At 36.5% G+C, this 21974-nt stretch overlaps 1 protein-coding gene across 1 annotated transcript; it reads right to left on the bottom strand.

Annotated features, from left to right (window-relative positions):
• Positions 1-26: 26 nt before the first annotated feature.
• Positions 27-21313, bottom strand: Uqcrc2 (ubiquinol-cytochrome c reductase core protein 2). The gene is made up of 14 exons (XM_077802432.1): positions 21203-21313; positions 18843-18926; positions 18578-18727; positions 17602-17666; positions 16243-16299; positions 15744-15868; positions 13275-13372; positions 11934-11991; positions 9793-9888; positions 9065-9264; positions 7169-7249; positions 5142-5218; positions 2195-2348; positions 27-282 (listed from the first exon to the last, which is right to left on the bottom strand). Exons 1-14 carry the CDS (start codon positions 21233-21235, stop codon positions 193-195), a joined length of 1368 nt encoding a protein of 455 aa, XP_077658558.1. The 5' UTR covers positions 21236-21313; the 3' UTR covers positions 27-192.
• Positions 21314-21974: the final 661 nt, after the last annotated feature.

Here is a 21974-nt window from a genome sequence, read left to right as displayed (position 1 = left end):
TGATTAAACAGGAAAAATGCAAGAAAAACATTTAAGCAGAATGTTTTATTGACTCCATTAATTACTTGCATTTATGTTTTATGATATTTTACTTAGTTGAGAAAAACAAGATAAATTATAGACTTTTGACTTTCATGTGTCTGCTGCTCTGGGATGAGAAAATGTTCTGTGCTCTCCCTTGCAGTTTGTGCTTCAGTGTTTCAACTCGTCAACAAAAGGGGTATGCCCCAAATTTCCACTTGCTGCCATTGACTTCTGGCCAGAAACAAATTTCTTTGCAGCCTTTAAATAAAACAAAAGAAGACAGAAAATTAAAAGAAATAATAATGTACCGTCAAGTAGATAAACTTTTGCCATACTACTTTGCCATTTCAAGAGTTTATAGATAAAACATTTTAAGCCAGCAATTCTATAATAGCCTCTTGTGAAAATAAGCTATGAGATGGCTAGTGCTTCATTTAATTTGGAACAATGTGGAGGAAAAGTTAAGCTTTTTTTTTTTTTTTTTTAGTATTTTTATTAGTTGTGGATGGACCTTTATTTTTTTATTTATACGTGGTGCTGGGAATAGAACCCAGGGCCTCACACATGCTAGGTCTACTACTAAGCCACAACCCTAGACCTTGGCTGTTCTTTTGAATATGAATATTCCATCGAATATTGACCAAGTAAGCAAGAGCAGTGATCTAGATAACAGAGTAGTTAGGGGGATGAGGAAAACCTCACTGACATTGCAAAACAGGGCAGAGTGACTTCAGGCAGGGTTGTGCTTGCTTCTGTATTATAATAGCAAATAGTCTGGATCTATCAAAATACAGTTAAAGTCAAACTTATATTGATAACTGAACCAAGAATTTTATTATTTTTTATATATATACTTTTTAGTTGTAGATGGACACAATACCTTTATTTATTTTGATGTGGGGCTAAAGATCGAACCCAGCGCCTCACACATGCTAGGCAAGTGCTCTACCACTGAGTTACCACTCCAGCCCTCCTTAATTTTCTTTTCTTTCTTTTTTTAAAAAAATATTTTTAGTTGTAGATGGACACACATTTTATTTTATTTATTTTTATGCGGTGTTAAGGCTTGAACTCAGTGCCTCACATGTGCAAGCACTACAAACACAGTCCCATCCTCTTTAGTTTTCTTTATGCCACTATTTCAGATTCAAAGCCTAGTTATTTATATTTAGGTTAAGTGCAGTGAAAGTCAGGTCTAGGTATAGCAGCAGCTCTCCCAGCCTTGTCCCCATTATCTCAGGCCAGCTTTCCTAATGGAGGAGAGATGGTGAGGGAGGCAGTTGGGCTGCAGACTCTTGAATGTAAGATGAGGTCAGCCACTTAGCAGAGTATGTAATGATGAACTTGGGGGCAAGTGAATGAAGTTAGAGTTATTATCTCAAGATAAACAAACTTCTCTGTCTCTTTAAAAAATAGATTATTTTAGATAGTTGAGACATCTACAAAAAAAAAAAAAGGAGTCGATATTTCTTAATGTAGAAAAACATGGGAAAACCCAATGACTTTAGATATATGCTGAAGCTCTTGTGCTCTTTAGGCATTCTAGAGAATACAAAGAAGTATGAGACATAGTCTAGACATAATCCTAGCCCTCAAAACACAGTCTTATGTGTGGGGGAAAAAATGCCAAAAGTGGGAGAAGGTCTTAGGCTAAAAAGAATAAAGAAAATCTTGAAATGCTGGATGATGGAAGGACTGGCAGGATGGAGTTTGTTTCTTATTTTTTTTTTTTAAATATCTTCATTTTACTTACTTACTTACTTACTTATTTATTTATTTATTTATTTATATGTGGATCGAATCCAGGGCCTCACACATGTTAGGTGAGTGCTCTGCCGCTGAGCCACAACTCCAGCCCTTGTTTATTCCTTAGTTGTTATTTTTCACTACTATTTAGGCCAGATCCTATGAGACAGTATTTGACTCTTCCTGACCTACAGATTTTAAAATGGCTTAACCTAATGATAATTTATTTGAACAAGGAAGATACACATAGGCCTGAGTTGACAAGGAAGCTATCTGCAGATCTGACGATAAGCCCCCGTGTCTACAAACTAGGTAGTGAGGCATGAGAACAACATAGAGCCCAAAGAAGCTTATGCATTTCTTCTGAAATTGATCATTAAGGTTAAATTTTCTCATGTTACACCATAAAATTTCATTTGCTTACATTTATGACATCATTGGTAGCTACAGAGTCAATTTGCTGAAGGAGTGTGTTTGGTGGTATGTAAGAACCAGCAACTAGAGCTTGACATCCAACTTCATCTAGGAAGCCTGCAGAAGACTCCACTGACATTAGGTATCCAGCTTTCAGCTTGTTCCTGTTGGATAAAAGGCAGAAGTAAATTTTATAAAGCAAGGCAATTTAAAAGTATATAGCTCAAACTCTGTAATGTTTTTTAAATTAATTAACTGATTTAAATTGGGTATACATGACAGCAGAATGCATTTTGATTCATTGTACACAAATTAAGCACAACTTTTCATTTCTGATTGTACACAATGTAGCGTCGCACTATATGTGCAGTCATATATGAACCTAGGGTAATAATGTTCCTCACTTCACCATCTTTCCTGCCCCCATACCTTCTCCCTTCCACTTCCTCCCCTTTGCGCAATCAAAGTTCTGCAGTGTTTTTGGTAAATATTAACAGCTAAGGCCTCCATTCTATAAATTTCTTCCGTTCAATGAATACTTTATCATTTACTATTTGGAAAGCTTTCAATACAAAACTGTACTGAAAACTCAACAGATTGCCTTTTTCTGGTGTGTGTGGGTGTGTGTGTGTGTACCAGGGTTTGAACACAGGGGCATTTTTATTTAGACACAGGATCTGAGTTGCTTAGTGCATCGCTTTTGCTGAACTCGCCATCCTCCTGCCTCAGCCTCCCAGAGCTGCTGGGATTACAGGCATGCATTACCTTTTGATTTTGGACTAGAACTCAGATCTAGGTAAAACTATACGTGAAATAACTCCTGCCTTGCGCTACATTTTTAGTGATTAATGTAACTAAAGAAAGTTATCTACCTATGCAGGTTCATTTAGCAGAATGCTGTGCTCAATACACACACACACACACACACACACACACACACACTCACTCACTCTCTCTATCTCTCTCTCTCTCCTCCCCCAATCTCCAAGTGCTAATTCTATGCCAGGATTTGCCTCAGTGAGGGTAGAGCAGGATGCAGAAGGCAGGTGGGGAAGGATGGTACAGTCCTGAAAGCCCAAGCAGCTAAAGTATGAGCACAAAAGCATCAAATTGAAACAAAACAAGACAAAATCCAATTTATAATTCTCTAAGAAATGAACTATTATTCCATGGTATTCAATAAGGTAGTTGAGTTATTTAAACCACAAACAAACTATCATCCTTTGGCACTCTACAGCAAGTCTTCCATCTAAATTTAATCACAATCTAATGCAGCAATTTAAGCAAATTGTCAGTTTAATTAAAAAAGGATTTAACCTGCAATAAACTTTACCAAGAGGTTATTAGTTTGTCCCTTCAGGACTGACACTTTACTTTCACTCTTTGCTATAGGAAGACTAAAAACCTTACAAGAAAAAAATATCAATTCCATCAAAAAGACAGAAAACATATCTTGGCATTAATAACCAAAATTTTATTTTGTATAAAATATCATACTTTGTAAGAACCATGCTACAATACAATTGTGTTGTACTTATTTAAGAGATACAATTTTGTAATATGTTGCATAACGAAACTAATAACAACAGTAACAGAAATGAGTAAAGGCTATTCCATCCTGGGTTAGAATTTACCCTGACACACTTGAGTTGCAGGCTTCACATCCTGAAAATGTCCTAAGTGGATGGAGTCAGAATACAATGTCTTAACTGTTAAACAAAAGTGCAGGGTGTTTTCCAATTTTTCTGTCAGTTTTAAAGTGCTGAAGTATAATACATTAGGAGTTAAAGTGCTGAAGTACTAATACATTAGGAGTTTTGTTTTTTGACACTTTCAATCTGGATAGTGGAAATTTAAAAATCATGTATTCGTCTTTCTTATTCAAAACAAAACAAAAAAATCAGATGTTTTTCAAGAAACCCAGTTGGGAATCTCTACCTAGAAAGTACAGTGGTCCCTTGGCATCTGTGGGCTATTTATCCTAGGACCCCCATGCATACCAGTGCTCAAGTCACTTACATAAAATGGCACAGTATCTGCATATAACCTATGCACAACCTCCCATATACTTAAATTATTCCTAGATTACTTATAATACTTAATACAATGTAAATACTGTGTAAATAGTTGATATACTTTATTGTTAGAAAATGACAACATACAAGTCTGCACATGTTTGGTGTAAAGGCAACTCCCCTACCGCCCCCTAATTTTTTTGGTTGAATCCACAGATGAAGGATACAGAGGCCAACTATAACAGAAAATATAAAAGTGTTTTAAACCTAAAGATGTCCTTTGTAGCTTATAATTTCCAACAAGTTAATTTCAATATACAAGTTGGTATTTAAACAAATGTTTAGTTATCTGAATAAATGGAAACATCATTTTGATGTTTTAAAAAGAGGAATTGGGGCTGGGGTTGTGACTCAGTGGTAAAGCACTTGCCTGGTACCTGTGAGGCACTGGGTTCGATCTTTAGCACCATATAAAAAAATAAAAATAATAAATAAAACAAAAGTATTGTGTCCATCTACATCTAACAAAAAGTAACATGTTGCTTAAAAGAAAAAAAAAGAGGAATTATTTGTTTCTTTTCATTTGAAATTTTCATATTTTTACAATAAACATAATATTTAATTAGAATCAAAAGATATAAATACAATGTTAACAATTTATGTTTAAAACGCAGAGTCAAGAAAATAAGGAAAATGTTAACAATTACATGGAATATGGTTGTGTTTCTCTTTTATTATTATTTACTTATTTTTGTGCTGCTGGGAATCAAACGTAGGCCTCACCTATGGTAAGGTAAGCAAATGCTCTTCCACTGACCTACATCCCCAGTTTTCCCTTTCTCCTTTAATACTTTTCTGTATTCCTCATTCCTTATAAGTATGTTATATCATTATAACTGAAAAAGAAAAACAACTTTCAAAGTAGTTAATATGGAAACTTACTTGGCAGCCTGGAGATCTGCATTGGAAAGGTTTCCTTGGGCAATTGTTTTTACTTGGTTATAGGCAGCCTTGATGACCTAAGACACATAAGTAAGAGTTGGACATCCCTGGCCAGTGCCAGAGTCTCCAGAGGCAAGCAAATGTTCCTCTACTGAGGCAAAAACACAAGATAGAGGGTTAGTTCTGATAAACAGTACAGGGTCCATTTGGAATTCTGTAGTTACTATATGTTCCTTAAAGCAACCATTTGTGCAAATGATAGTATCTAAGCATCCAAACTTCATACAAAATTTAAGTGACAGACAGCAGAAAATGAAGTAAGTATCTCTAATAAAATTTCTAAACTCTCATGACATCATGCTTTTAAAATTGCTATCTCTTAATATTAACTGAGCAGAAATTAGTAATCTAATTAAATAGTCAATCTATAAGGCTTATCCATACTCGGAATGTCAAAGTCAAGAAAGATTCAAGTTCTAGTGATGTGGGTGCTTGGTAAATACTTGATGAACAAATACATTTTAAAAATCTGGCCCATGATTTTCTTCATCCCAGCCCTGGTAGCATTCCAGGCCTGCTACTTATTGTTCCCAGCATCACCTAAATTCCAGGACTTTCATTTCCCTTTCACATTAATTACCCATTTTTATAGCCATGCCCACACATAACCTAGACCTGTCTTATCTCTGAAATCCCCAATTCCAAAGACTTCCAGCCTCAGTCTTTATTCTTCCACTTTCTCAAGATCACGTGCCTTATTTTTCTACTTTCAATCAGGCCCCTTTCTCTTCTTTATCTGGCCTAGATCTATGAATCCTCCCTTCACTCACTCTTGAATGTTCCCAACTCCTGTGCTATCTTCCTCCTACTTCTAAACTGTCTACCTTGCTGGATTCCAATCTGGGATTAATCCTACTACCTGCCTCCCCAATTTTTCCATTAGGATAAAAAATGCTAATGAAGAATAAAAGATAAAACAGACCTGGTTGATTGTACTACGAATTCATGGGCACTTCAGGATACCTACCTATACTACCCCTGCTGCCCATACTTTGTGCATCTTGCCATTCATTTGTCCCAAGCCTCATTACTTTCTTTGAAACTTTTTTTTCTCTCACTCTTAAAAGATGACTTAGCCTCTTGCCTTATGATGGAGGTTCTTCCTCATCTTCTGACAACATCTCCCAACATTAGTTTTGATTTCCTAGGCTCAATACATCCATTGCATTCTGGATCCCACTTGTTCTTACTTTCTCAGACTTGAGCCAGTTGTCATTTTTTAACTCGTATTTGCTCCAATCTTTCTTTATCAATGTCCCATTTTTTTCAGTATAAACTCTCCCAAAATGGCCAGCTACAAGTCTTAAGAAGCTCCACCTACCTGCACCAATCTCTCACTTGTTACTTTTCAATCATTCCTTAATCACTGTAAATTTTGGTTCACTTTCACTCCTCTGGGGAAATTGATATAATCACCAATAACAATCTAGTTTGTTAAAACTATAAGACCTCTCTGTGGTAACAAAAGGGACGCTAACCTATCAGTGGATCAAAATGGTATCAACCATTCTCTTTTTCCTGGCCTCCAAATATAATGGTTTCTCTTCTTTTTCTTCCTGTTTTCCTGGCCTTTTTTCCTTAGTCATTTGCCCTATATAGATGGTGTTTCCCAGAATTTGAGTTTTGGCTTTCTTCTCCTACAAGTAAAAGCACCCATAACCCTGACTTTAGCACAATCTCTATCAGAAAATACACATCTTGGCTTGACTTTTCCAGGGTTCTCATATCCAGATATTTCAGAGTCAACTCAATGCCACTTGTCCAAATAGAACCAGAACATCAAGGAGGCATTTCTCCATTTTTCTGGAAGTATTAATACACATTTTAATGTTTTCATCATAGCAGATACATTTCAATGGTTTCACACTGAGAAATGCTGACAGACCATTCAAACATTCCATATTTTAACTGAACACATGCTAATGACGGGAAAAAAAATTCTAAGAATTAATGAATTGGAAACTTACATCTCCAGCAGCTGCAGCCTGGGAGACAGTGTAAATTCCAAAGAGACCAGAATCCAAGTAACTGGCATTGAATGCACAAACCTGAAATACAATGAAACTTTCAGAGGTCCCCCACCCCTCATTTAAATCTTTCTAAAATGACAGCTCACTTTCCTTTTTGCTGGGTATTTTATAAACTTCTTTTGATGAAAAAAGGATAATTCAAACATTTTATTATAACATAGATACAGTATAGTCAAATGGTATAGATCATTAGACCTGTTTTTTTTTTTTTTTCTCTCTTGCTGTTGGTAGTGACTTTTTCATCAATTTGCTTTCACTTCTCCTACACACTAAGGTCAAAGAGTTACAGAAAAATTATATAGATTTCCAAGGTGGCAAAAAGTTCAGCCTCTGGATAATAGGGATATTGCTGACCAAAGTATGAGCGGAATTTAGAGCTCCTTAAGGGGATTTTGATTGACCAACACAGGGTTTCACAGTGTTCATCTGGACCATTTACATTAAAAAAAAAAAAAAAAAAAGTTGTTATTTAAAAATACAGACTTTCAGATTCCTATACAAGATTTACTGACTCACAGTCCTACGTAGGTAGCTTAGGAGGCAGATTTTTAACAAGTATGCCAGATGACTCTTAGGTACATTAAAGTTTGAAAACCACTGGCTCAGATCTGGGGATGTGGCTCAAGTGGTAGCGCGCTCGCCTGGCACTCGTGTGGCCCGGGTTTGATCATCAGCACCACATACAAAGATGTGTCCGCTGAAAACTAAAAAATAAATATTAAAAATTCTCTGTCTCTTTAAATAATAAAAAAAAAGAAAACGGTAGACAGTGAATGATGAAATATAATCTAGAGAAAATTTAAAAAGCAAAATTTAACTTAGGACTACTTTAAGATAATGGTTTTTAAACTGTGCTCCAGGGAACCCTGAGGCTCTGTACAGAAGATTCAAAAGATTTCAGCCAAGTAAGTCTTCAAAATTTCTTTAAAAGTTAAACCTTTTGTGCATTGCAGCTGGAAAATCATATAGGAAAAAAGGTCCCTCTGCTAAAACAATAACAACTAAAATCCAAACAAGTTTAAAAACTACCACTCAAATTAAAATAGACAAATAAAAACCAGAAAAATGCTAATTTAAATTTCCATCATTAAGTGTCAAATGGCCAAAGACTTTACTAAATAAAGCACAAGTCTTCATGTTCCATATACTATATTGGAAACTATGACCAATGTTCATTCCTATAATTTAGTTTGTTATCTTTTATATGTATACTACCAAAACTCATGAAGGATATTACACTGGGCAAACAATGCGCATTCATTAATTAATACTTTGTTGGTTGGTATTTTATATTCTCCTGATGTATCATTATTTTTAAAGCTTTAATACTTTCCTGTCATAAAAGAGTGTATTCTAAAGTAACATGAACCTTTTGTTATGATTAAAGCTCTCATTTTTTTTCTTTTAATTTAATTTTAAACTGGAGGGATGGGTCTGTAAACAATTTCTTGGTATACATCTTGCTCACTTGATTGGAAAACAAAAAGAGTAGTGAAATTCAGAGAGTAGCAACCGGAACAGAAGAGAAACAATAATATCTAGAAAGAAACATTAGTTAGAATCTAGGGATACATATACTATCTAAAACTTTATCATAAAGGGAACTTGTGTGACTTTCTAACTTCTAAGCATGCAATTCCTCTTTCTACATTAGGATTAAAAATAATAAGTTTTTGATAGACCCATTAATGTACCAAAAACAAGCCTAGTTGTCACTTCAATTGCACAAATATTTTATGTGTTCGTCTCAAATTTTAAGAGTAGATGATCAGGATTACATCATAAATACCGAGTCTCTGGGAACAAGAAAGATTATCAACTTTTCAGACTTACATCAAATGGCTGGTGATTTCCTTTGGCAACAGCCTGGTACAAGACGCTAGTGGCATTGCTGCCCCTCTTGACATGCGGTCCAGCACCAAGGACATGCTGAAGAACACTGAATGCACGTGCTTCTGCACTTCCTATAGCAGCACTTTCTGCTACAACAGCAGCATGGACAAGACTGTCTCCATTTTGTTCTCGAATTTCACCTTGGGCCAAGTAAGAAGAGGGTGAGAAGGAAAATGGCTTGGTCACCATTGGGGTTTTTTTTGGTGGTAGGGAGTACCAGGGACCAAACCTATAGGCGCTTTACCACTGAGCCACAACCCCAGCCCTTTTTATTTTTTGAGACAAGTTGCTCAAAAAGTTGCTGAGGCTGGCTTTGAACTTGTAATCCTCTTGCCTCATTCATTGAGTCACTGGTATTACAGGCATGTGCCACCATGCCCAGCACCATTGGTTTTATTCTTCAATATCTTCTATAACACAGTATTAACCCACTAAGATTATGCTTTTCCCGGGCCCTATTTTTTCTTTGGTCCTATATTTTCCCCATGACACCCTACTCCAACACACACACAAAACATGTTAAGGCTAAACACCTAAGTCATCTAATTATTTCCTTCTGTGTTGAAATGGTTTGGTAGTAAATAATCAAGTCTATTCCACCCCAACGTGCTGTTCTACCAGTGAAATGTCCTTCTGATAAACTAACCATAGTAGAAGAGAATGCTCACCTCCACGGTAAGTGGCCTTTGCACCAGGTGAACCAAGCCCAGCCCTTATGTTGAGAAACTGTTCAGCAACCTGCTTTAAAACAGGATGACTCACACCTGTTTGAACAAAAACAAAAACAAAGCTAGAACCAGAATTTCTAAAACATCTGTTTTTCTGTTTTAACATAAGTGATTATAAAATTTAAAAATACGCTTTCTTTCTACTGCAATGCCATTCTTCCATATATCCATTTACAGTTTAATATTAACTATTTACTATCATATTCATCTGAATTTTTTTCTGTGTGGTTATATTCATATACTTTGATTTTTATTTTTGGTGCTGGGGATCAAACCCAGGGCATCATGCATGCTAAGCACGTGCTCTACCACTGAACTATACCCCTGCCCCTCTTTTTTTCTAAGTGATTAGTCCATATTATTCATTTAAGGTCATACAAAGTGCCATTCTATGGGTATACCATCATTTCTTTAATCAATCCCGTTTCAGTAGACAATTAGCATGTTTCTAATAGTTGGATGCTTCAAAGGACGTTATTAAAAAGAGTGAAAAGAGGGGCTGGGGATGTGGCTCAAGTGGTAGCGCGCTTGCCTGGCGTACTGAAAAATAAATTTAAAAAAATTCTCTCTCTCTTTAAAAAAAAAGAGTGAAAAGATAACCCATGGTATAAAATAAAATATATGCAAAAAATTATTTGCATTCAAAATACATACAGGATCTTTATAACTCATGAATAAAGAAAATAAACAATCTGATTAAAAAATGGGCAAACAACTTGAGCAGACATTTCTCCAAAGAAGTTATGCACATGGCCAAAAAGGGCATAGAAAGATGTCATCTGTCATTAGGGAAATGCAAATTTAAACCACAATTACCACTAAAATGGCCATAATCAAAAAGACAGTAGATGCTGGTGAGAATGTGGAGAAATCAGAACTCTGGAAAACTGCTGGTAGGAATGTAAAATCACACAACTAATTTGGACAATAACTCACACAGTTTCTCAAACTGTTAAATAGAGTTACCATATATGTCCTGAAAACTAGTACCCTAAGAAAAACTTAATATATCAATGTTAAGTTTTCACAATTGCTAAAAGGTGGAAATGTCCTAAATGTCAATGAATATATAAACAAAATGAAGTAATGGAATATTTGTCAGCCATAAAAAAGGAACACTGATACATGCTACAATATGGATGGACCTTGAAAAATTATGGTAATTGAAAGAAGCCTATTACACAAGGTTACCTACTATATAATTCCATTTATATGAAATGTCCAGAGGGCATTCTATGAAGACAGAAGGTAGATTAACAGATACCAGAAGCAGGATGGTGGGAATGGGAAGGACTGCTTATGGGCATGGGGTTTCTTTGGAGATGATGAAAATACTCTGAAATTAGACAGTGGTAACAGCTGCACAAAATTATCTGAATTTACTAAAAGCTACAGAACTGTACACTTTAAAATCCATATTTTAACAATATTCCCATGTAAACATTTTATAGTTGAACAAGTATTTCTGTAGGACAAATTATTTCTTTTTTTTTTGACACAGGGTCTTGCTATGTTGCCTAGTCTGTCCTTGAATTTGAGATCCTCATGCCTCAGCCTCCCAAGTAGCTGGAATTACATGTGTACACCTGGCTCTTAGGACAATTCTTATACTGCCACTAAAAATTTTGATACTGCTCTGATTACTACTGAGCAGTATCAACCTTTTAATTTTTGATGTTCTCACAGATTAAAATGTTTATTTAGTGAGGGTGACTATGTTTTAAAATAACTGGCTCTACCCTGGCCACTTTAAGCATGAACTGTCTGTTTACACCCTTTGCCTATTTTTCTATTAAGTTGTACTTCTTTTTAAAAGATAGTTTGTAAGTGCTCTTTGCTGTTACAGAAATGCATCCTTGTTACAGGTTTTACAAATACTGTAAAGAATATAAAGCAAATGGTTTACAAAGTTAAATAATGGATTGTGCTTTCACAAATAAATGACTAGCAATTAAAATTTGATTATATATACCTGTTTGACATATATAGAAGTTTTAAAATTTTGTTCTAGTTTCACATAATTACAGTTTAAAGGACTGTCCTTAGGGAAGCAAACTGACATACAGTAATTCCCAACTTACCAAGCCCAATCAAAGCCATTCTTGTGCTTGTAAAATGGTTCTGAACGAAGTGATGTAACTGAAAAAGTTAAAAACTCTTATTAGATTTTATTGGTATAAACAAAGAAAGTTGTAAAAACATACAAGTGCAGTTCAGCAGAAGATAAATACCCAGACATAAATGCTGCTGAAATGAACTACAAAGGACTTAGTTATAAAAACTATTGCTTAAAATAATGGAAATTGTGGTTAGGTTGCACAACTCTATAATCATAATAATGAAAACCACTGATATATATACTTTAAATAGGTAGAATTACATACCTATCAATAAAGCCATTAATAAAAAGGAATGAAAAGAAATTAAGAGTATACATTGATCTGAAGTTGAAAAAAATGGAAGTAAATTTATGATTTTTTATTATCATGAGGTTTAAGTCATACATTAGATTACTGTGTGTTTCTACAGGTAGTAATAAAGCATTGTAAATATTTTATGGCTGATCTAATAGAGTTCTATCACTATACCCTTCTTGTCCACTTTGAAGCCAATCTCAGCAAACTTTTCTTGCTATGAGGTCACTGTTAACATGAAGGTTTCCAATCTGAACTATTATAGAATTACCTAGGAGAACTTAAAAGGTCCTCTCACTTCCACCAATTTCAGAGGCCCATATTACAGACTGATATGATAGATTTGATAAAGAATCTTAGAATCTTTATTAAAAGTAATCAACTATGGGTTGGGGTTATAGCTCAGTGGTAGAGTGCTTGCCTAGCAAGTGTGGAGCCCTGGGTTCGATCCTCAGCACAATATAAAGATAAATAAAATAAATAAAGGTATTGCATCCATCAAAAAAAAAAAAGTAACCAATTAGCCATCCATCTAATCAACCACTCTGGTGATCCAATTAGCCATCCATCTAATCAACCACTCTGGTGATCTGAGGATCAATAAGATGTAGGAATCATAGTTTTTACTATTATTTTTGATTCAAAATGTGCAAAACTAGGGGTAAAACATGTATTCTTAATCCCTCCAGGAGTCTAAAAATTGGTTCTTGTGGGTTAGAAACAAACAAACTTACCCATTTTATATACAAAGTACAGGTATACATCCAAATGCATAAGCAGATATACAGTGTATGTGTGGTATTAAAAATTATAGGGGCTGGGGTTGTGGCTCAGTAGTAGAGCACTTGCCTAGCACATATGAGGCCCTGGGTTCAATTCTCAGTACCGTATATAAATAAATAAAATAAAGGTGACAACTAAAAAATATGAAAAAAAAAAAAAAAAGAAAAGAAAAGAAAAAAGGTGAAAATGAGCACATTTTAAAATGCAGTATGTTTTACCAGTTACCTCTTCTGAGGTCACTTTTCCAATTCTATAGTCTGGGCAATACAATGAATTAGCCAAGGCATTCCGGTAAGCAGCAGCATGCAAATTTTCAATGAGACCTATAAGATAGTTAAGTAAAGAAGAAATTACTGAACTACCACTTAAGTAAAGACAACAATATTTTAAAAACCGAGTTTACAAAAAATCTATACAAATTTGGCATTCAAATATTAAGAGGACTTGAAATTTATTATCATTTAATCTCTAGCAGCTTTGAAAGTCTGCCAGTTGAATGTGCTGAGGAAAATAAGAGATTATATAGTAGCAGCTTCTACATGTCAGAGCCCACCTAACACTTTTCTTTATTTCTTTTTTTGGCACTGGGGATTAAACTCAGGGGCACTCAATCTGAGTCACATCCCCAGCCTTATTTTGTACTTTACTTAGAGGCAGGGTCTCACTGAGTTGCTTAGTGCCACACTGTTGCTGAGGCTGGCTTTGAACTCGTGATCCTTCTGTCTCAGCCTCCCAAGACACTGGGATTACAGGTGTGGGCCACACAGTATCACCTGGAAGGTATAACTGTCCACATATAGGAAGTCTGAATCTAGTTATAATTCTTCCACCACCTTGCCATGTGACCTTAATTTAATCTGAATTCCACTTACCTCTAGGTTTGCACTCCAGGGAATGAAGGTGTTGTCAGGATACAGGGAGTGATGAAAGTATCAATTTTAGGTTATATTATTAGTTTTCAGGAGTCAAATGCTACCATTTACCTGGACTTACTCCTCACTGGTACCCTGGTCCCTGTCTTCCTGCTTCTGTGTTTTTATTCTAGTTATATTTCCTACATTTGCTCATTATCTAGACAACTGTCTAATGCCAGGCACTGTGGTAGGTGCTGGAAATACAGAGATGGGCCTGATATAATGCCCACCCTCAAAATGCTGGGAGAAGTCATGAAATAAAGTATTACAGTGCAGTATCAGCATTATGTTGGAAATGCAGTATAAGCACAAGGGAAGGAAGTGGAAACTGAAAAAGAGTAAAGGAAGTAAAATATGGTGTAAGTCTTATAGAATGAATGTTTCATAGGTGAGTGATGTGGGATCAGCATGACTGCTAGAGAAAACAGATAAAGCAAAGCCATAAAGTATGACAATAGGTGGATTCAGGGGGGAATCACTGCTAGAAGGGGAGGAAGGTTGAGCAAGAAACAAGAGAAGTAGGACCGGACATTTTAAAAAGCTAGAAGTAGAGATTGTGATACCAGATAGATTAATCATCATAAATGGTAAATATTTGAGGACATATAGATATGTTTAATGTGACTTAAACACTACACAATGTATACATGGTACCCCATCAATATGTACAGTTTTTATATACCATTTTAAAAAAGTAAAAAATAATAAATAAGAAGACAGACATAGTTGTAAACTTGGAGACAGAGACCAGAGAAGATACAACAAGACTATACTGTAATTGTACGGGGAATGATGGCTGCAAGCTTATGCCACTGATGGGGCAGGAGTCATTCTGGAAATGTAAATCCTCTTTTCTTCTACTTTACCATTCCATTTGTTTGGTATAGGTCCTCAGCAATAAAGACCACATTCCTCTGACATAAAGCATCACCATGAAGTAACAGGAGCAATATGAACTAAATGTGCTATGTTCCAGACACTGATAGGATCCTTTCTTGACAGGCTGACATTCCCATGGAAGCCTGTGGCTTACTGAGGCCCTGCAGTGGGTCCCTAATTCTCATCTACCTGCACATTTCTGCTTTCTCCAGAAGTTGTATGACTTCTAAGAGATAGCAGAGCCTGTTTAGAAACTTGTTCTGTCAGTTGTACTTATTCATGCTATATAATTAAACACTGCATAAGCATAAAAAATGAACACACACAAAAGTCATTTTTTTTGGTACTGGGAATTGAACTTAGGGGCACTCAACCACTGAGCCACATCCCCAGCTCTGTTTTGTGTTTTATTTTGAGACAGGGTCTCACTGAGTTGCTTAGCACTAACTTGCTTTTGCTGAGACTGGCCTTGAACTCATGATCCTCCTGCCTCAGCTTCCCAAGTCATTGGGATTAGAAGTGTGCACCACTGTGCTTAGCCTGGCTAAGCTCTTATTTTTTTAAAAGTTAAGTTGCTTGCTTCTGAAAGACTCAATAAAGGGAAGTTGATTAACAATAACAGCAATACATAACAATAAACAATAACAGCAGAAGCAGCAAAGATAAGCTGCTGATGCTTCTGGTGCAAGCAAAACAAACACATGAAGGAAAACAGGAAATACATCTAGGACTTTATAATCCAAATTATAAAAATATACTTAAATGTGCACATTTTTTTGGAAAAGATGGTTTCAAACTCAAGTATGAAAACATTTCAACAGCAATTTTTGTCTCTAAAATCTATCTTCTCAAAAAGCCAGTACTTTAGAAACAACAGAATGTAATGTGAAATTGTACTTACGAGCCTGTGGATTCTGAAAAGCCACAGCTTTGTCAATTCTTAGCTGAGACTGAAGGGCAGCCACTTCCCAACGACGAAATTCTGGTGCTGTGGTGACATTGAGCAGGAATTCCATTAAAATGTCACTAGAAAAAATTAAGAGTTACAGGTCAAAAATTTAAAAAACCAACATTCAGGATTCTATACAAACATTAACATTCTCAAATGTTAAGACTCGTAGTAAATAGTGTTATGAGCATGAAATTTGTTAATAATATATCGAACAAAAGTCAGAGGTCATAGTGACACAAACATGACCTAAGCAGTTTAGGATTTTTTAAAAAGCACATATTTAGGGCTGGGGTGTGGCTCAGCGGTAGAGTGTTTGCTTAGTATGTGTGAGGCCCTGGGTTCGATTCTCAGCACCACATATAAATAAATAAAATAAAGGTACATTTACAACTAAAATAAATACATATTAAAAAAAAAGCAGCTATTCTAAACACATGCAAATACTTACACATCATCCCGCAGGCACTCCACAGTATATGCCATATTTTCCCTTGTTGCAGTCACACTGAATTGGAAATAAATTAGAATTAATAAATCAGAATAATAAACTTTCCTTTTGTCTTTTCTGTTAAATCAATAAATTCCTTTTGAAAGTTTTTGAAGTGCTATCAGAAAGTGCAAAATGATAACATACTCATCAACTAAATTTTAAAAATATTATTTTTTAAAAAAAAACTGGCAAATCAACTTTAAAAAGGATGAAATTCTAAGTCGTGTTATAACATGGACGAATCCTGAAGACCTTATCCTTAGTGAAATAAGTTACAAAAGGGAAAAATATTCAGATTCTACTTTTATGAGGAACAAAATCAGAAACAGAAAATAGAACTGGGGTTGTCAGGAGCTTGGGGGATGACAAATAATGGGGAGTCATTGTTTAATGGGCACAGACTTTTGGTTGGGTAAGATGACAAAGGTCCAGAGACAGATGGTATTAATGATGGCTCAGTGTCCCTTAACTCCACAGAACCATACACTTGTCTCATCATATGCTATGCTTTATCTATTTCCCTAACGATGGACATAGATTTTCTAGTCTCAACCAAGATAAGGAATATCTTTATACATGTGAATTAAAAACCATGCTAGACGCAGTGGCACATGCCTGAAATCCCAGTGGCCCGGGAGGCTGAGGCAGAAAGACCAAGACTTCAGTCAGCCTCCAGCAAAAGCAAGGTGCTAAGCATCTCAGTGAGACCCTGTCTCTAAATAAAATACAAAATAGGGCTAGGGATGTGGCTCAGTGGTTGAGTGCTCCCGAGTTCAATCCCTAGTACACCCCCACAGACCTGCAAAAAAACCAAATCACTTGATTTTTATTAATATTACTAGGTATTCTCTGATTCTTCAAGTGGTTACATTAATTTATACTCTCACAAGCAGAATAAAAGATTCTTCATCTCCCTTATTCCTCCAAAATATGATATTTAAAAGACTCTGATGGGTGTGAAATGGTATGCAGTTGATTACCAAAACTAGTGTTTCTGGCTTCCTCTTCCGGGAAGTCTGTTCCTATCTTTTATCCATTTATATTTTTCCTTTGCTTGTTTTTGCTGATTTGTAATTCTTTATTTTTCCAAATAGAAATCTTTAATATATTATGTATATCACAAATACTATTCCCAATTGGTTATGTAAATTTTTACTTTAAGGGATAAAGATATTTCATACTTTGATGCAAATTCATCAGTCTTTTTCTTGTTCTGTTTGGGAAATCTTTAATCACCCTGATAACAGAGAAGAGTTCCCTTAAAACTGAATACTTTTTGGTGTTTTCATTTTATTTCCTATTATTTATTTAACAAACCTTAATTTGCCACCAACTGCTTCAATTCCTCGGGTTATCTTGAAAGACGAAGCACCCTTCGTAGTCTTGAAAAAGAAAAGATTTTCTTAGTAGTTTTTTAATGCCAAGTATCCCAAACATCACACTATGTCAAAATCTATTGTGTAATCCTTATTAGCATATTCTAAAGAAACTTTCCTAAGTATTGGATCCTTTTAAATCACGAATTATAAAATAAGGTGCAATGTAGAGCACAAGCATATATTTTAAATATAAAGTATATTTATTAAACATTCCATTTTCAAATACAAGCTTAACGGAGTTCTTAGTCTATTCTGAAAGAGAATTACATATGTTCATATATGCAATTCTTTCAGTATCAATTTAAATAAATCTTTACTTACTTCTTACGTTCTAACACTAACACTCAGATGGACACTAATTTAATTTGCTCATGTTATAACATAAATGAGCCCTGAGGACCTTATCCTTAAGTGAAAAAAGTTACAAAACCCCCACTTACACATCCCGGCTCCCCCCACCCATCCTCCCTTCTACTTAGAAATAGGATCTTTGCTGATATACTTAGGATGATGTCACACTGGATTAGAAAGGGTCCTAAATACTTTGGGACAGATGTCCTTTTAAGAATGAAATCTGTACAGACTAAAGGAAGGTCATATGACAACAGAGGCAGGGATTAAAGTGATGTAGCCACAGGTTAAGGAATGCAAAGGATTGTCAGCAACCACCAGAAGCTAGGAAGAGGCAAGGAAGGATTCTTCCTTATAGTTTTTGTAGGAAGTGTGGCTCTGCTGATACCCTGACTTGTCATAAGACACTTCGATTTTGACTTCAAACTTCTAGAACTGTAAATTTCTTTTGTTTAAGTCACATAGTTTGTATGGTTGCTCAAGCAAATTAACAAAGCTTTTCTTTTTCACAGGACCAAGATACCACAGCATGTTCAAACAGTGAGGTTAATAAAGATACTTACTAAAGTGGATGCAAGACGCAGCAGATGAGAGGTTCCTAAATTGTTGGAGTCCTCATATCTACTGCCTGCTCTGATGAACAAACCAATTCTTGTTGCAGGAGCATAGTTTTCCAGAGAAGCAATTACCAAACCATTTGGTAATTTGGTAAACTGCATTTAAGATTAAGTAGAGATATGATTACTGTCTTTATATTATCAAGGAGAGTAAAGTATATATACACACACACTCATATATACATATAGCAAGAAACTCAGTCGGACTAACCTCAAGGTCCTGAGGATGTAGAGTAACTCCTGTGGGGGCGACTGTACCTTTAATTTTGGGGGCAACTTTGAGGGAATAAAATCTCTAAACACAAAAAAGACAGGTTATACACATTTCTCACAAAGTGCTTTAAATAAAAGCATTGTATCAGTGCTGCCAAGAGAAAGAGGGTGTTTAGAAGTAAAAAGAACAACCATTATCTTCGTGGGATGGCTTAGCTGAATAACTTTTTAACCCAACAGCTTACTCAAGCCATTTTAAAATGTCAATTTATTTGTGATTCCTAAAGACAGCTGAATTCTCTATGCTAATTTTTTTAACTATATAATAATCATTGTATTTTCTGAACCTTTTAACTACCTTACTGAAGTTTCTAGTGTTTCTCTCTAGCTCTGATGCTTTGAAAGTTTTTGGAAAGGTATACTGAATTGCCATGTTAACTCCCTTTTAGAGATTTTAGCAAAAGGTCTTTTATGACATTGTATATCATTTGCTCCTCCCCCCCAAAAACTGCTTCCTTAATCTGCCCTACAAGTCTCTTCACTTTAGTCTATTTTCCAATTCATCTACTTAATAATTTAAGTAGATGAATTGGAAAATACTTAGCAACCTTGTAAAAAACCCAATGCTTACCAACTTCCTCTGCACTAATATTTTCATTGCATCTTCATTCTCATGTTCCAAAGGCTGAGTAACCAAGGATCTTACCTTCTTTGACTAAATAAAAGTTTATATCACCCTAAGATTAACAATAGATTCATTCACAGCACATTCTTGGTATATAATATATAGTCACAATAGAGGAAAAAAAGCTTTTATTAAATGTCAGATAATGGATTCAAAATGCATTCACTTTAGACAGTTTTTTTTTTTGGGGGGGGGTGCCGCAAATGATATACAATGTCATAAAAGTCCTTTTGATTATGACTAAACCTTACAAGGTTACTAGTGGAAGTGCTGCATATATAAAACTTGTTAATCCCAAAATGCTCCTGCCTTGGTCTCTGGAGTAGCTGGGATTACAGGCATGAGCCACTGCACCACCAAGCCATGACACTTTTTTAGTTATATGCTTATTTGTCCCTTTCAAATCACTAAAGAACTGTCCTAGTAATTATCAATTACTAAATTTTCCTTTGAATAACACAATGTGTTATTTGAATAACACAGTGTAAGTGAGAATGAGATAAAATAAGTACTACAATTAGAAACATAAACAATTGCTTTAAAATTTACTATAATTTGCTTACTTTGGTCCTTTCCAACTGTTATCTCAGAAAATTGGAATACGGGAAAGTTGGGGCACTCTTGCCATTCTAAGTTGCTCTCAAAGTGTTGTTAATCATTGGGTTTTTTAAAGGCATGCCAGGAATATAATTACAGCCTAAATTTGTATAATCCACAGTACGTCTATTTAAACATAAAGAACAAGGAAATCCATTCCCAGATCTGGTCTTTTGCATTTTCCTCTAGCAGGGGTTTTCAACGCAGGTACTACGGGCATGTTAGGCTGGATAACTCTTCATTATAAAGGGGCTGTTACATGCATCCTAGGCTTTTAGCAGCACCCGTGTCCTTCTTATCAGTAGCAGCCTCCCCAAAAGTAGTTATAAACAAAACTGTCTCTAGACATTGCTAATAGTACACTGGTGCAAATTATTCCTTGCTGATTTTTTTTTTTTCAAGCGTTTCTTCTTTCATTACTTGGTAACCAGTGCTCCACAGTGACAAAACACCTATCCTTGAGGAAACCAGTTGTTCAAAAGGGGGAAGCCCTAGTTTGAACATAACTGTCACTTAGGGAAGCCCTAGTTAAGCGGCTTTTGACAAGAACCGACCAAGAATCCCTTCCGGAGGGATCCTGTAGTAAGAGACCAAGAGAAGCAGCACACGTTATACTGTCAGGATATAATTACAACGAATGAAGTTCTAGGCAATGGGATAAGCTCTAAAGGTACAGTAGTTTATTTCTTACACTTTATTAGTAAGCCCATTTCACCGCTGGGGAAACCGACACACAAGATAAACCAAGAAGCAGAGGCCACGACTGGAGAGGCGCGGCGGGTGGGGCTTAGGTGTGGGGCAGAGTAGTGACCTTCAGGAGTCTCTCCTCGGAGTCGCTTGACCTGGCTCTCAAGCCCTCTCTCTCTTCAGGTCTTCCGGCGTTAGGTCTCTTCTGTTCACAGAACGAGCCAAGTCTCTCCTAACACCTGAGCTTTCAACCCTCTAGGTCTGCGGGTTCAGCTGAAGGGCAGATCGAAGCCCAAGGCCTGGGACCCCACATCACGAACCTCCGGCCCGTACCAGAGTGCTGACACACTGCCCAAAGACCCTCCCCAAAACCCTCCCGCTGTGCTCACCGAGAAGGACCCGGCTGTGCTCAGTAGCTTCATGGCTCAAGAGTGCGCTGACCCACAGTCACTGCGGGTTAAAGGCGGGCAAGATGGTGGCGGAGGACGGGAATTTCCCAGCTTCCCCCGCTAACGCTCTTTCCCACGCCCCCTTCGTAAGGGTTCTCTCTATCCCGACCGCGCTCTACTGCTCTGGATGTTGGATCAATCCGACTTATCCAAGACACAAGGCACAAGGGCGCACATTTTCATAAGTAAACTACCAAAAGGTAGTTTAAGGTTACCTCCTTTGGGTTTATATTACCGGCCCACATATTCACTCTTTAATCCTTTTCTAATTCCCTCTACGAAAGTCCATCACAACTCCCCCGCCACCGTGGACTCTTCCGACCCTGATTGTCCAATGATACGCCTTTCCTGGCACTGCGCAGGCGTTTTCTGGGCTCAGGCCAGGAGTTGTGGACTTCCGGCTCCCTGCAGTTGATGGCTTTTGGAGCCAGCACACCTCGCTTTTACGCTGGGCACCGAAGCCCCGCAGTTGTCTGCTGCTTGGTGAAGTCCTTGCTAGATCATTAGCTCCAAATGAGAGCAGAGGCCTTACGTGATGTGCTGCTGTTATCTTCCAGAACAGGCCAGAGAGACTCTTAGCTGGGTCCACCACCTGAGGGGATCATCTTGAAGGTCCCTGCTCTCATGGAAATTGCATCCTATTGGGGTTACAACGAAAATTAAGCAAAACGGCTATAGTTTTCATGTGTTTTGAATAATAGGATTGCGAGAG

This window comes from Urocitellus parryii, chromosome 9 (assembly GCF_045843805.1).
Source record: "Urocitellus parryii isolate mUroPar1 chromosome 9, mUroPar1.hap1, whole genome shotgun sequence".
Lineage (NCBI taxonomy): Eukaryota > Metazoa > Chordata > Mammalia > Rodentia > Sciuridae > Urocitellus > Urocitellus parryii.
The sequence above is the reverse complement of the archived record's forward strand: the minus strand, read 5'-3'. Positions and strand labels throughout refer to the sequence as shown.